We start from the raw sequence: 16,417 nt of genomic DNA, 5'->3' as shown, positions 1-16,417 counted from the left end.
TTTGATTCTTGTGTTAAGTTCAAGACTATTACTTATTGATTATAGGTTAAACTCTACCCCCAAACTCAGACTAAATGGCAGAAACAGACCCCACAGCAAAATAAGTATATTCAACTCAGGATTGCAGTAAAGCCCCCATTTGTTAAGAGAATTTGCACTATGCTGTACTAATAATGCTAATGGTTATAAGTCAGACTTGCTCGGGTTGTTTTGTTGTGCTCACTTTTATTAGATGGGAACATGAAACAGCATTTAAGCATTGACAAATATATATATATATTTATAGTATGTTATGATGAGTTATATATAGTTGTATATGTACCAAGTCACATATGCTCATACTTACCAGGTTGGATTTTTTAATGAAAATATTTCATTAAATATTTTTAAAATATTTATGTAAAAATATATATATATGCATATATGTATAAATCTGTAAAAATACAAATAGCATTGTAACATTAGCTTTGTTCATTTACACAGGGTGTTTAAATGTATAAGTGCATAGGATTGTCCTTATAAGTTTTAGGTTATATTGGGAACCAACTATTAGGCAGATATATATTGAGTATGTAAGTTGTTTTTGTTGCTGTTGACTCTCTCCACTTTAAAGAATTGTTCACTCATAGGTCTCTTTAGATGGCATGGCCCTTCAACACCTTAGCTCCATCACTTCTCTAGTTTGACTTTCCATCATTCTACCCCTTGACCTTTCATCTTATGGTAATACTAAATTGTTGGTGAGCCCTCTCATACACCATGCAATAATATGTTACTATGCTTTACTCATATTATTTCAATTTCCTAGAACTTTTTTATATTATTTTTTCATTTAGTTAACACAACTTCCATGATCTTGTAATGCATATTTACTCTAAGAAGTCATCAAACCCCTACTTGGACCAAATGTTCCTTTTTTATGCATTACTATACTCTGTACATACCCCTTTCTCAGAACTTGATTGTATATTCTTTCAGAGCAAGGACCATAGTTGATAGCATCTAATATGGTACTTCATGTAATTAATAGACAGTGAATTCATTAAAATTAGCTGCATTACAAAACAGTGATTCCTGAGTCTAAACGTATTCTCAGACTCTGGATCTAGATTTCCAAAAACTTTTTGGAATTTGTTACATAAGTTTCCTGTTTTCAAATCAAATTACACTCTCCTGTACTAATTAATTGCCCCTCCTAACTTTTAGTTTCCCTCCCTCAAAATTTGGCAAAAACAAAGACTGCTTCCTCTCCCTCACAAAATGCCAAATAATTACTGTGGGCTTTCTTTTTCCTTCATAAGGAGCTCAAATTGGGTATAAGCCCATACCTAGATGTTTACAGAAGCTTCATAATTGGTCTCTCTGGTCTCTAGTCCATTCTTATTCTAACCCATTCTGTTTGCCATTACCAGATTAATCTTTCCCAAAGCACTGTTTTCATTATGCTGTTGCTCAGTTCAGAATCCTTCAGTGGCTCCTAACTACCTTTAAAATGAAATCTTGATTTATTTATTGTTGTTTTTTTTTTTTTAACAGCAGTGTCAGCCTTAATTGTTTTTGTGTTTTTGGTATTAGATACAGTGAGGGTGCTGAGTAACCTTTTGTGGAGTGAATGAGGAAAACGTGTGAATGAACAAACGTAGCCATATTTTCCATTCTTAAATTGATTGCCTTCTAGTGTTGCTCCATTATAGTTAGAGTGGTTATTTTTTCTTTCCTTCCCCTTTTTCTTTTATATTTTCCTTGTAAGATGCATATTATGTTACTCTTTGCTTTTCATCTGTTGTTCCTTCTATCACTCATTGTGCTACAGCCGACTGGTTTCCTAATTTTGTTCCTTGAGCCTATGGAACTGCCAACCTTGGCACCTTTGCATTTGCTGTTTCTTCTCCCTAGAATGCTCTCCGCCCATAATTCCCTCCCTTACTTATTTAGGTTTTTGTTCAAATGTCACCTCAGTAGATGCTTCCTTATCATCCTAGTTGAAATATTTGTTCCCATCATTCATTATCTCCATACTTTGATTACTTTTTATTCATAAAGTGTACCACAACCTGAAATGTTACACATCTATGTTTGTTTCATTATCTACCTTATTAAAATAATAAGCTCCAGAAAGGCAGAGCTTTGTAAACTCTATATCCCTACTGCGTAGAGCATATGCAATATATGTGGAATTAGAGAGTAAATGAATGGATTTTGTATACCTTTGTGCTTTTACTTTATTCCTTTTCACATATTCAGTTCTTAACCTGTCCTTAGAGAATCATTTCCATGCCCATTTTGTTCTGATGCCCTCAATGATCTTTCTTCCCTGAATTGGTATAAAGCCTACAGTTTGTTTTATACTTCTGCCTACAGAGTAGAGTACTCCTCTAGTACAGAATTATATATGGTCTTGCTACTTGTGTAGTCCATGGTCCATATCCTTATGTGATACAAGAATTAAATAGGATATATGCAATAAATGAAGTCACTTTTATTATTGACCAAAAAATCAAAGTCAGCTTATTGAGAATATATGTGTCAATCCTATTCTAAGTGTTTGATTTTAACTAATTTAATCCTTTAGGTACTATTATTGACCCCATTTTAGAGATGAGGAAAGTCAGGAAGGTAAGAGATTAAAGTGTGGCCCAGGGCTGGCAGCATCTACTGAACAGAGATGTAGACTCTCTGGCCCCTCCCCAGACCTAGTGAGTCAGAATTTAAGAACAAGTAATATGTTTAGATCCCAAACTTAACGATTTTTTTTTTAATGTTTATTTATTTATTTTGGGAGAAAGAGAGCACAGGCAGGGGAGGGGTAGAGAGAGGGTGAGTGAGAGAATCCCAAGCAGACTCCATGCTTGGAGTGGAGTCCGAAACGGGGCTCAATCTTATAACTGCAAGGTTATGACCTGCACCGATATCAAGAGGTAGATGCTTAACCAGCTGAGCTACCCAGGCACCCCAGAGGAAGATCTTTAGTAAGACTAGGCTTTAGTAGTTTTAGAAAGCTCTACAGATGATTTTGATGGTAGTCAGAATTGAGAACTACCAAGGTAGATCCTTTTTTTTTTTTTTTAATGTTCATTTATTTATTTTGAGAGAGGAGTGAGAGAATCCTAATCAGGCTGACAGCACAGAGCCCAAAGTGGGGCTCGATCTCCCAAACCGTGAGGTCATGACTTGAGCTGAAATCAAGAGTTGAATGTTTAACTGACTGAGCCACCCAGGCACCCCCCCTTTTTACTGATATACAATAAAATGAAGTAAAATACTACGGGAAAACTTAACTGACTTGAGACCCATAATCATCTATAAATGTGATGAATAAAATTATGAGAGTTAATTCCTAAAAATAACTCCTTTTTACTGGCATATTTTCATGCTGTACCATATTTGGGGGATAGTGGCAAGCAGCCTCATTTTAAGTACTTTACCAGTACTATTCTCTAAAACCGTAAGGCAGTATTGCTACAAGCATGCTTGGTTTGCCAGACTCAACATTGGATTCCTGATATATTCTCTTTCCCCAGTCTTGCAAATTAATTAATTGTGGGTCACAGGAATCTTTTTAATTTTTATTTATATATTTATATATATATTATTTATTTATATATATATTTTTAATTGTTTATTCATTTTGAGAGAGACAGAGAGAATGAATGAAGGAGGGCCAGAGAGAAAGGGGGAGAGAGAATCCCAGGCAGGCTTTGCATTGTCAGCATAGAGCCCAATGCAGGGCTTGAACCCATGAAATGCAAGGTCACGACCTGAGCCAACACCAAGAGTTGGAAGCTTAACCAAGTGAGCCATCCAGGGACCCTTCACAGGAAACTTTTTAAATTATCACATGTTCATTGACCTTTCGGATCCTTATAGAATGACCTCCACTCCCAGAAGTATTAAACCTTTAATGTGTGTGCAACTGGCATACCACCTGGGATTGGGTGTTATACTAGTTTGTAACTACCTTTATTAAGAGCTTAGCGTATGAATGAATGAATATAGCAACTTAACATTAAAACATGTATTTATTTGGAGAGCAAAATGACATTTAAGGTAGGTGTAACATAGTTGCATGGTAGTTAGACTGACTGCTTGGGTTCAAATTCTGGCTCTGCTGCTTACTACAAGTATAGCCCAGAATCAAATTATTTATCTTCTCTGTACTTAGATTTCTTTTCTATAAAATGAGGATAATAATAATACCTACAGGATTAAATTAGTAAAGGCCAAAAACAGAATAAGACTGGTGTATATATTCTCAATAAAAATCTTCGATTCCCTCCTCCAGTAACTGTTCCATTATTGGAAAGTATCTTATTGACACTTCTTGGTCAAAGATTTATACTATGGTATGTCTGTCTCTAAAGCCCATGTCTTCCTAGATAATGCTCTACTGCATCATGAGCATGGTTATTACGGATTTAGAAGCAGTAGAAATGCGACTAAAATGTACATTATCTTGCCTTATAGTCTACAGATTGTTTTTACAAACTAAGTGGTGTGATTTGACAGCTCGATAGTGTATATAATAGAGCATTATTTCCATTTAACAGATGAAAAACTAAGTCTCAGAAGTTTTCTGGGGTCACAAGCTGGTCTTCTTTTTCCTGGACAAGTGTTCATTTGGACAAGTTTCCTTACATCTTGAGAAGCCCTTTTATTCCCTTATTCCTTAGTGCATTATATGTGTCTGGAAGCATCTTTGCCAGTGCTGTGCTTTCTATTTGTCATAGTCCCTCAGTAGTCAAAACAGCCTTGATGTCACATATGCACTCAGTCATCACCACCATCCACCCCCTCCTCCACATACACACAAACACATTGAGCTATTATAGGGAGGCATTGCAAGGCATAACCAGGCTGCTATTTGCCAGCCTGGTTTTTGATTTACTGCCTCTCCCTGATAACTGGGGCATGCACAGAACTGGGGCTCAAGACTCAAGCTACCATTCTCTCATAGTGGGGCTTTGCAGAAGTCTCTTTATAGCTGGAGGCTGGATTGGATTGGATGATTTTTAGGATAACTTCAAACTATAAGACTTAGGTTTTTTGTTTTTTTTTCTGGTAATGTCATTACTTTGATTATGTTATATTCTGAGTAGTAAAGTAATTATAGCCCTAGGTTTTAGCTGTGAACAAGAATGACAAAAGGATCCAAAGTACCTTCAGTTTTTTAGTGAGTTTATCTGAGAATAAAAATGGTCATAGAGTAATCTGATTCCCATCCAGTTTTCTATTAGCTAAATCAGATACTTGGAATAATTATCTGTCTTGGTTTAGAACAACTTTTACCTTAGAACTTACCATTTTATTTTTCACTAATACTGATTGAAAAAAGTTGCCAGGTTTGGAGTAGGACTAAAGGAGGAATTCAATTATTAATTGTTGTTAATCCCTTGCTTTCATCTCTTATCAGTTGTATTATATTATGCTTTATGTGTGGACACAGGTCCCTCACTAGACAAATTTTCTTTCAATTTTGAGGCATAATGTATTAGAAATACTACATATACAATAATGACTACTAGGAAAGTGATGTACAGAATGTCATACTTCTGTAATTATCAGTTATAGGAGAAACAAGAGAAAAGGAGGATTAGAAGTAAAACCTAGATACAGCCTAAGCTGTGAGGAAAGAATGTACTACAGAGACCAGGCTGGCAGGGAGCAGCAGGCAGGTGCCAGTTTCAGTGCCACTCATGTGATAGATACCTCAGTGTATTCGCATGACTGTGTAGGGGTGAGTATGTGGGGCTGTGATGACTAAGTGAATATGTGAAATCACAGAAGGAAGTAGTGAAAAGATAAAAATAGGAAAACAGGGGCGCCTGGGTGGCTCAGTCAGTTGAGCATCCAACTTTGGCTGAGGTCATGATCTCAGGGTTCATGAGTTCAAGCCTCACATTGGGCTCTCTGCTGTCAGCATAGAGCCAGCTTGGGATCCTCTCTGCCCCCCTCTCTCTGCCCCTCCCCCCCAAAAAAAGCAAATGTTTAAAAAACAAAAAAAAAAAAAAAAAACAGGAAAATAGATCTTGCAAAATCGGGCAAGAGAGCAGTCAGATCCAGGAACCAGGAACATGCTTGGACATAATAAGGTAAGCCATAGGGGGAAGGATACCAGAGCTAAAATAAAAGCATAAGAAGACCTGGATAACTAAGTATGTAAAAGTTTGGGAAATAAATAAATAAATAAATAAAAGTTTTGGTGTTTGCCTACTGTAATGGTAGGTTTCTAAACATTTTTGAGGAAGTATTTCATGTGGTCTTCACAGTTAACCTGACAGTGGATATAGCAAATGATTGTTCCTCTTTCTTGATTCTTCAAAAAATAAACATTGGGAGCTTACTCACTTTTTCTGAGGTCACACAGCTCTGGGTAACTTTGCTAATAGCCAGCTGTGTTACCCAACAGGTACTTCTTTTGCCCTAGTTTCCCCATTTGTAAGATGACAATAACTGCACCAAACTCATACGGTAAGAAATAAATGCTTATAAAACACTCAACATGGTACATGGCACATGGTGGTAAATACTGATGAGTGCTGGGTGTTGCTGTTGTTTCTCTGAGAGCCACAATTTGAGTAACTTGACATTCAGCAAATTTTATTTTTTACTATACTATATTGCATCTTCCAGAATGTAAGTGGGATAGTTAGGCATGTATATTTCCACATGTGTGTGTTTCCAAAATGGTTTTAACCCATGTTAAATTTGTCTTTACTCAAAACATTTGCCAAGTGTTAGGAGATTCTCTCTCTCCTGTGATATTTCTTTTTTGATTTTGACCCAATAGTACATTTCATTTTCTCTGCAGTAAATTTACTTTCAAATTTTTCTCCAGTTTGTTGAAGAAGGTAGAAAATGTTTCATAAAATAGCCATGACACTGAGAACTGTTAGACACTTTATGTATTTCATATATGCTTTGTGTTGTATTTGTTACCTGTAGTGACAGCTTCTTTCAGTATTTGCATTTTCGTAAACATACCTTCAGCAGATACACAGTCACATGTGATACAATAAATTTTCTGTAGTCTCTGCAGTTAGTTTTCTCATCCAGAAAATGTAATTTAAAAAAAATTACCTGTGACTGCCAGGAGTATTTCTGTTTTGGCTACAGTGCAGAAATTTGATTCTCCCTTCAGACTCCCATTGTAGGATATCCTTGACATTTCCTGCATCTGTCATTCTCTGATTGGCTCATGTTTACACAAACTATTACAAGGTTTTAAACAACTTTATTTGGTGTTAAATTAGCAGATTTTCATTCGTATTCAAACTGATATTCCTTGAATATTCAAACCATCAAGCAGAAAGTAGTTTGCATAGTCCCAGGATATCTAACTTCTTTCGAACCAAAATGCAAAGAGGATGCACATTTCCAAAACAAATCTGTGTTTGGGTCAATGTCTTATGCTTAATTGGAACTTGTTTTTGCTGTGTTAACTCTTACCTTGGAAGATGTAATCTCTAGCTTTTTTACCTAGTGGTTTGTTTCTTTTTTCAGACCTCTGAATCAGATCCCGATAGTAACTCCTACTTAGAATCCCTGGTACCTCACTGTTTTGCTCTGAAGAGGTCAAAAGTGGCTCAGATTTGTTGGCCTTTTTCAGTATTGGCTCAAATGCATTTTTCTGGGTATCTCTTGTACTTTTTTCTAACACAGAATTCTGGTGTAAGAGGCAAAGCTACATGAGGCTTTTCTAGCTCCTTTTCTTAGGTTTACTGAACTTTCTTCAACCCAAGTAGGAAGAGAAGAAGATTGATCAGTGTTTAAATTATGTGATTCTTAGTGCATAAGTGTGTGTGTAGGAGGAAGGTATGGGCTTCAGAGTGAGTTTTAAGTTCAGATTATGGGTCCAGCCTTTCTTAGCCATGTGACCTTTGGGTGTATTTAACTTTCTCACTGCCAGCTTCATCGTCTATGAAGAGGATTACTGATACCTATCTCATAGAATTGTTCTGATTTTTAACTTAAGAATTTCTAGCACAAAGAGGATGACCAGAAATGATATCCCTCCCTAGGGAATAGGTTTTATTTAGTGAAGAAATGGCTTATCTATTTAGAAATAGGGAGCACAATGTATCCTACTCTAGTACAGTAAGTTATTCTTTGAAACCAGTATACTTTGAAATGGCTATAACTCTGTTGTGCCAATGGTGGTGTTATTTTACTTGGACTCTAGTGTGTTGACATGTGGTCATGAAATTTGCTACATGTTGATGTAGGCAGTTAAGTTAGGTGCCAAATGGATTTTAGTAGTTGATATTCAACTTACTCAAAGCTAAAGGATTTGAAATGGTTCTCTAGCCACTAGTTCAAGTTGAAAGCATCTCAGGCATGTTTTTACCAGAGAGGATATAGCAGATACTTGGTTAGCTTTTATGAGAATTGCTTGCTATGATCTTCTTTCCCCAGGCATTTTGTACTTTTTTATCGATACTTCAGGTAGTATTAAGTAGTGTCTCATGATTATCCAAGAATTCAGTGGCAAGGGGCGCAGTGTCCTAATGTTATATAATTGATAATATTTTACTTACTTAGGTGTACTTTATGCGAAAAGTCCTAAAATGTGGTCTTGGGTCCAGTTTGATCTTTCAGTGGAAATGTTTTAGGTACATGTGCTGAGTTCTATATTTTGTGTATTTATTTTAAGTGTCTACTTCCCCTATATAAACTAATTTAGGGGCACCTGGGTGGCTCAATTGGTTAAGCATCTGACTCTTGATTTCAGCTTAGGTCATGATCTCACAGTTCCTGAGCCCCACTTCGGGCTCTAGGCTATTAGTGCAGAGCCTGTTTGGGATTCTCTCTCCCTCTCTGCCCCTTCCCTACTTGCTCGCTCTCTCTCTCTCAAAATAAATAAATAAAACATTTTAAAAAAACATCAGGCAGGGCGCCCGGGTGGCTTAGTTGGTTGAGCAGCCAGTTTCAGCTCTGATCATGATCTCATAGCTTATGGGTTTCAAGCCCTACATCAGGCTCTGTGCTGACAGCTCAGAGCGTGGAACCTGCTTTGGATTCTGTGTCTCCCTCTCTCTCTTTCTCTTCCCTGCTCATGCTCTGTCTCTCTCTCTCTCTCTCTCTCTCTGTCAAAAATATTTTTTTTTAAAAAACACTTAAAAAATTTTTTTTATTACATTTCTTTATTTTTGAGAGGCAGAGAGAGACAGAGCATGAGTGGGGGAGGGGCAGAGAGAGAGGGAGACACAGAATCCGAAGCAGGCTCCAGGCTCTGGACTAATAACCCAGGGCTATTAGCAGGGCTTGAACCCATGAACTGTGAGATTGTGACCTGAGCCGAAGTTGGACATGCAACCGACTGAGCCACCCAGGCGCCCCTTAAAAAAAAAAAAAAACTTAAAAAAAATCAGGAATGTGAGAAATAATGTAATATTTTTTTAAAGTACAAGTTATTTTTCTTAATGGAACACTATCAGAAGAAGTCTTCTGCTTTAGCTCTATTGGTTATGTTTTAACTGGTTTGTCTTTCATTGAAGAAAGCATATCTATCTCAGGATGATATCCATGCATTTGTATCTACTCTCAATTGATGTGTCAGTAATAGAAACAGGAATAATATTATGGTTGTACATTTAGTGTTAGGTAATCAAATTATTAATAGTTGGGAATATTGCAAAAATGCCTTATATTTCAGATCACTACAAAAATCTCTTAGTGTTTCCTTCCCCTCTTATATTTCTGTTAAGGTCTAGAAATGTCTATATTTTCTTTTCTTGTTGTTTTTATTTTTAATTAGTTAAAATACAGTGTTAAATTAGTTTCAGGTGTACAATATAGTAATTCAGCACTTCCATACATCACCCTGTGCTCATAACAACAAGTGCACTCCTTAATCCCCATCACCTGTTCAACCCACCTCCCTCCCTCCCTCAGTTCTCTATAATTTAAAGTCTGTTTTTTTATTTATTTCTCTCTCATTTTTCCCCTTGTTTTGTTTCTTAAATTCCACGGTTAAGTGAAAGCATATGGTGTTTGTCTTACTCTGACTTATTTTGCTTAGCGTTATACTCTAGCTCCATCCATGTCATTGCAAATGGCAGGATTTCATTATTTTGTATGGCTGAATAAAATATTCCATTGTGCATGTATATACACACACTGTATCTTCTTTATCCATTCATCTTCCATATCTTGACTATTGTAAATAATGCTGTTACAGACATAAGGGTGCATGTATCCCTTTGAATTAGTGTTCTTGTATTCTTTGGGTAAATAACCAATTGTGCAACTGCAGAATCCTAAGGTAGTTCTATTTTTAACTCTTTGAGGAAACTCCATACAGTTTTCCAGAGTTTGCACTCCCACCAACAATGCAGGAGGGTTCCTTTCTCACCACATCCTCACCAACACCTGTTGTTTCTTGTGTTGTTAATTTTACCTTTTCTGACAGTAGTGAGGTGATATCTCACTGTAGTTTTGGTTTGCAAGAAATGTCTAAATTTTCAGTTAAATTAAACATATAGGTGAATAAATGACTAGGCAGCATTGTATTCATATTTTACTAAGTTATAGAGAACAAGAACTTTTTATTTATTATTGTCTGCTTTGTGAAAATGATTATGGATCTTTTGGGACCAAAGTACCAAGATTATACCTGGCACAGTTTTGTGTAGGAAAATATTTTAATTACAAATGCCACACACAGGCAAGCTAGATGTACTTTCTTTCCTCTTGGTACATCCATGTCCTAAAGCTCTTGGAAGAAAATGGTTTAAAAAATTGCTTTCATGTCTACACTGTAAGTAAAATCACTTGTCATAGCAAGTTGCAAAATGCAGACATTCATTCTGAAGCTGCCTGTTTCTCATTTGGATCTGACATATTAAAAAGCATATAATTAATGGTTGACATTAGTAATTAACATTAACTTTATGGTGCTTAATATGCCATCATTCATCCATCAAATAACCAGAAATGCATAATGTCTTGGCATAAAGGATTTAATTATATAAAACGGTCCTTCAGTTTTCATATGATATAAACGTTAAAAGCCAAAAATGTATTCAAAGAAGATTTTTGTAAAGATTTGTTGGGCGTTAGCTATATTTTTATTTCTTTTTAGGAGTATGCATCAACAATTGCGTCAGGAACTTCAAAAGGAGAATGTGGACCTAACTGCGCAGTCTTCATTATCGGCTAAAGAGCGCCACCTTGCTGCAGTTGCCAGTGCACTATGGAGACATTTCTTTTCATTTTTGAAGAGTCAGAGAATGTCACAGATAGTGCCTCTCTCAGAACTTGCGGACGCAGCTGCAGGTCAGCGTTGTTAATTTGCTAATTTGCTTCTCATTTTGCAGACTCTGTCAGTTTTTTCTTCTATTTGCTTGGTAACAAACTCTTTTATTACAGTCTAATAAATACTTTGACAACCAGAAAGATAAAAAGAGTTTTGTATTTTTAAATTAAGATCCTTTGGCTTGTTTGTTTTCTTCTTAGTAAAGGTAAAAATTAAGTGATTGTTCGCTAAAAATAAAATACAATTTTCGATCTTAAAAATATCGAATGTGCATAAACTTTTCTTATGCGTGCAATATCTGGAAAGAAAAGTAGCATTTGATTTCTTCTAGTTCAAGGACGTTATTTTCAAATTGTGTATGGAGATATCTAGATGTAACATAAAGTTACTTCTGTGAAGAGTAAAAGAATGTACTATGAATTCTACTTCACCAAGCAGAGATAAGAATAACCTCAAATGTATAGACTGTTACTGTTCTGACTTCTAGATTCTATTTTAGGTTGTAATTTTTAATTAATTTGACTCTTGGCCTAAGGTCATGTGCTTAGGCTTTAAGGGAATCTGAATCACATGACGTTGTAGACAAGAATTTGAGTATCTGAGCATATCTGCCATTTTCTAAGAAGAGATCATTATCTTTCTCAAAGGAATATTTCACGCAAAATATGTTAAGAAGTACTAGAATAGATGGCGATCAGTATAGCAACTACATGCCTTTAACTGCAATTTGTGTAAAGGTATGTAATGCATTTCGATGTGATGTTTTTTAAGACCTAACACCTAAACCATGATTTTACCCTGGTGTGAATGACAGAAAGCTGAGCTAAAAGCACTACATAAAAGACTGAATGATATAAATTGTGAAAGATCTTGAATTCTACTAGCATTTCCATAATTAAAACATTACAATGACAGATTGAAGAACTGTGACAGGACACAGTTTTCCAGCTACCAGAATGTCTATGAAAATAAATATTGATATGTAATCAGTTTAACCAAAGCAGTCATTAGAAGCCAATATGACTTCTCTTTCTTGCATTCATCATCCCAACTCACAGTCAGTGAACAGAAATGATACCACACAAGTTTAATGAGCGCTGTCCTAGTTGCTAAAAATAAGTAAAAGTGTACACACACACACACACACACTTATAGGGGTTTGTTTTGAAGTAAAGACTTGATAGGTTAGGAGAAAAAAGTTTCCTGCATTAAAAACAACAGTAATCGAACACCCACATTTATTTTATGGTAATGCCATTGTGGAATTACCAGTGGAAAAAGGACTGCAATTCCTTTTCTCACGTGTAAGTTACCTGTTCTCATTGAACTTCTAGTCTAGTGCAGGGGAAAGAACAATTAGTAAGTAAGCAAGATATGTAATAAAAGGTGATAATTGTTTTTGGAGAAAAATAAAAATGTATCAGAGAGGATAGGGAATGCCAGAGGCAGATTGTAATTTTAAATAGAATTTGTCAGGGAGGCTTGAGTAAGTACCATTTAAGCAAAGACCTGAAGGAAGTCAGAGACCAATGCTCTGCACAGGAACAGAAGCAAGAGCATGTCTGGTGTGCTTGAGGAACCACAGAGAAGCCATAAAAGCTTGTGTGGCATAAGAAAGGAAGGGAGAGTCCAGATATATAACCAAAAGGTAGTGAAGAGCTAGCTTGTGTTCTGCCTTGTATGCAGTTGGAAAGACTCTTAGCTTTTACTCTGAGATTAGAAGCTTTTGAAAAAGTGTTGAGCAAAGGAGTGAGGAGCATCCTTCTGGCTACTAGACTGAGAGCCAACTATAGGGAGGCCAGTTAGCGAACCGTTGACAATTCAGAAATGAGCAGCTTGAGCTAACATGGTAGCAGTACAGGTGGTGAGAAGCGGTTGGATTTCCAGTCTGAAGGTACACAGAGTACTTTGAAGGTAGACCTGACAGAATTTCTAGGTGGGTATAATATGGTAAGCAGAATAAAGAGAGAATTCCTCATTTATGGAGGTGAGGAAAATTGTGACAGAAGCAGATTTTATGAGGGAAGACTAGGATTTTGATATTGGACTTTTTTTTTAGATACCCATGAAACTCTAAGAAAAGCAGGCACTTGGATAATAAGTGTTGGGTTCAGAGAAGAGGTTAAATTTGGGAACTGTGTATAGTCATTAAAGCTGTGAACTGGATGAGATCATCGATAGAGTAAGTTTGGTGAAGAGAGAAGCATGAGGACTGGGCTCCAGGATACTCCCATGTTCAGATTTGTGGGATAAAAAGGAACCAAGAGAGGAGACTGCAAAGGAATGCCAGTGAAGCAACAGGAAAGCCAAGTGTGTTGCCCTGGAAATCAAATGACAGGATTTCAAGGAAGAGGGAGTCAACTGCTCAAATGCTATTAATGGATCAAAAAAGATGAAGCCTGAGATTGGGCCCTGGATTTAGCAAGAGGGAAGGTCAGTGGTCACCCTGAAAAGGAGTTTTGGTATAGTGCTAGAAACAAAGTCCTGATTAAAGGTGATTTAAGAGAAAATGTGAGAAGATGAATTACAGACTGCAAATGTGGATATATCTTTTTGAGTATCACTGTTTAAGAGAAGTAGAAAAATGGAGATGTTAGCTAGAGGGAGGTGTGAGTCAGAGATTTTTTTTTTTTAATAACATGGGAGAAATTTCAGCATATTTATAATCCTGACGAATGTTTGGAGTAAAGGAAAACTTAATGATGCATGGTAGTCACTTGTGGTTTAATGTCTAAGAGAAATGGGATCCTATAAAAGACTTGGCCTCAGATGATCTGTAGGAGCAGAAGAGAAGGCAGAGTAAATGGGCCCAGAGGCACCTGGGTGGCTCAGATGATTAAGTGACCGACTCTTGATTTTGGCTCAGGTCATGACCTCACAGTTCGTGAGTTCGAGCCCCATGTCACGTTCCACACGCTGACAGTGTGGAGCCTGCTTGGGATTCTGTGCAGCGATCATAAAGGTCTCCAAGAATGGGTCTAGAATAATCTATTTCATCATTATCATTGTGGAATCTATAATGGCTTCTTCAGATTCCAAATTCTACACCTGATGTTTCTGCTAATGTGCCCAGTGTATGTGCATTCTATAAATAAATAAACAAACAAACTTAAAAAAGGGGGGGTCCAAGAAGAGGCAGCTAGGTAGATGTGCCACTAGCTTGTGGTAGTTCTCGGCTGATGTTTCTCATTTCTTTGTGAAGTAGTAAGTAAGGCCATTAGCTGAAGGTGGGGATGGGGAGGAGGTGCTGGCTAACGACAGAGAGAGGGAAGAAGGTATGCAGTAGCCCTCCAGGAGAGTAAAAGTCTGAATGGACTGGAGTAATGTATCAGGAATGCTGGCCAGCTCTAAGGTCTAACTTAGTCTTTAGTCCTAAATTTAAAGTGAGATCAGTCAGTAGGATTCCTTGCCAGCCATTTATACTGGAGCAGGTACATAGCAAGAGAAGACCAAGAGTTGGAATTAAACATTTGCTTTTTCCAGAGAAACACAATGAATCAAGTAAGAAGCAAGGGAGTGGACAGTACGCAAAACTAGTGTAACAGTGGACCGTGCAATAAAGCTGCCTAAAAAAGGAAAGAAGGCATGAAGGCAGTGAGGGACAGGGAAAAAGTTGTCGGATCAATGAATTGTAGGTCTTGGTGGAATCAGATAGTTGTTGGGAGTTGGAGACCTAGAGACAAGAGAGTTGGAAAACCCCTCCAATTGGGTGGAGGTGCCAGAAAGCGGGAGAGAATGTACTTATTGCTAATGCCAAAGTCTCACAGTATCAGCATGGGAGTAAATGGCTGAAATAGAGTGGAAGATAGATTCGCTGAGGAGGGGAGTTCAAGAAACTGATAGGCCAGGATATCGGAAGAAAAGCCATCCAGGATTATGACAGGAGCACTGCTAGAGAGGATGTGGTTAGTGAGCTATATAGTCTTAAAGGAATGAGGGGAGATGAACAAGGAAACACTAGGCGAATGCAACAAGGAGAATTAGTGACTGGTGTCTGATGACATGAGAGTCAAAGCTGGAGGTTTTCAAGAGGAGGAAGGGGAGAATGGTCTAGAAGCAGCCTCAGGACCAAGGTGCAGACTCCGCTATCTGTAGGTCAAGTGTAGGAGAGAAGTGGGAGAATACACAGCCACCGCTTGAGGGAGGTACGGAGGAGCCAGTGCTTCATAAGCAGTCTATTGACAAACATTAACTAATATAATACAAATTAAGTTGGGGAATTCCCAGGAAATCACAAAATAAAGTATATTTGTTTAATGTGGCTAACTAGGGAATTCTAGTTCCTAGGCTTAGTAGGTTCTGAAGAAAGTGGAGTGTCACTGATTATTATTAGGAAATTACCATTTAATGGAAGACTATCCATCGCCTGAGACCAAAGTCTTCTCTGTGGCAGGTGGCAAGTACATTAGCTTGATTGGAGAGAAATAGATGCTAGAAATATTTTTTTTAATGGGGTTTTTGAGGGGCGCCTGGATGGCTCAGTCGGTTAAGCGTCAGACTTCAGCTCGGGTCATGATCTCACAGTCTGTGAGTTCAAGCCCTGCATTGGGCTCTGTGCTGACAGCTCAGAGCCTGAAGTCTGCTTTGGATTCTGTGTCTCCTTCTCTGCCCCTCCCCCACTCATGTTCGCTCACGCGCGCGTGCACACACTCTCAAAAATTAAAAAAACATTTAACAACTTTTTAAAAATAAAAATAAATGGGATTTTTCAATGAGGGGGTACAAACATCAGATGTAGAATTTGGAATTTGAGGAAGCCATTATAGATTCCACGATGATAATGCTGAAATAGATTATTCTAGACCCATTCTTGGAGATTATATAATCACTACGGAAATTTCTTTGGCAACATGAATATAGTTCAGTTTTTGCTTTTTGTTCTGCATTTCTACATGTGACATTTTATTATTGAGTGAATTCTTTTTATCACTATTGATATAATTTGGGGAGGGGAAATAGTTTTTAAAAATTCCTTACCATAAGGGTGCCCAGGTGGCTCAGTTGGTTGAGCATTCGACTCTTGATTTTGGCTCAGTTCATGATCCCAGGGTCATGGCATCGAGCCCCATATCCATGCTCAGCATGGAACTTGCTTAAGATCCTCTCCTCCCTCTCCCTCTCCCTCTCCCTCTCCCTCTCCCTCTCCCTCTCCCTCTCCCCCTC

General features: G+C 37.4%; 1 protein-coding gene across 3 annotated transcripts in view; it reads left to right on the top strand.

The window, feature by feature from the left end:
• The window catches only part of MMS22L (MMS22 like, DNA repair protein), a 125,818-nt gene that overhangs the window by 74,007 nt on the left and 35,394 nt on the right, over positions 1–16,417 (top strand). For all 3 annotated transcript variants that reach the window (XM_049654021.1, XM_049654022.1, XM_049654023.1), the window contains one exon: positions 11,081–11,274. In XM_049654021.1, the coding sequence (XP_049509978.1) occupies positions 11,081–11,274 (194 nt within the window). The remainder of the gene's footprint in view (positions 1–11,080; positions 11,275–16,417) is intronic.

This window comes from Panthera uncia (assembly GCF_023721935.1).
Source record: "Panthera uncia isolate 11264 chromosome B2 unlocalized genomic scaffold, Puncia_PCG_1.0 HiC_scaffold_24, whole genome shotgun sequence".
NCBI classification, from domain to species: Eukaryota; Metazoa; Chordata; class Mammalia; order Carnivora; family Felidae; genus Panthera; species Panthera uncia.
The sequence above is the reverse complement of the archived record's forward strand: the minus strand, read 5'-3'. Positions and strand labels throughout refer to the sequence as shown.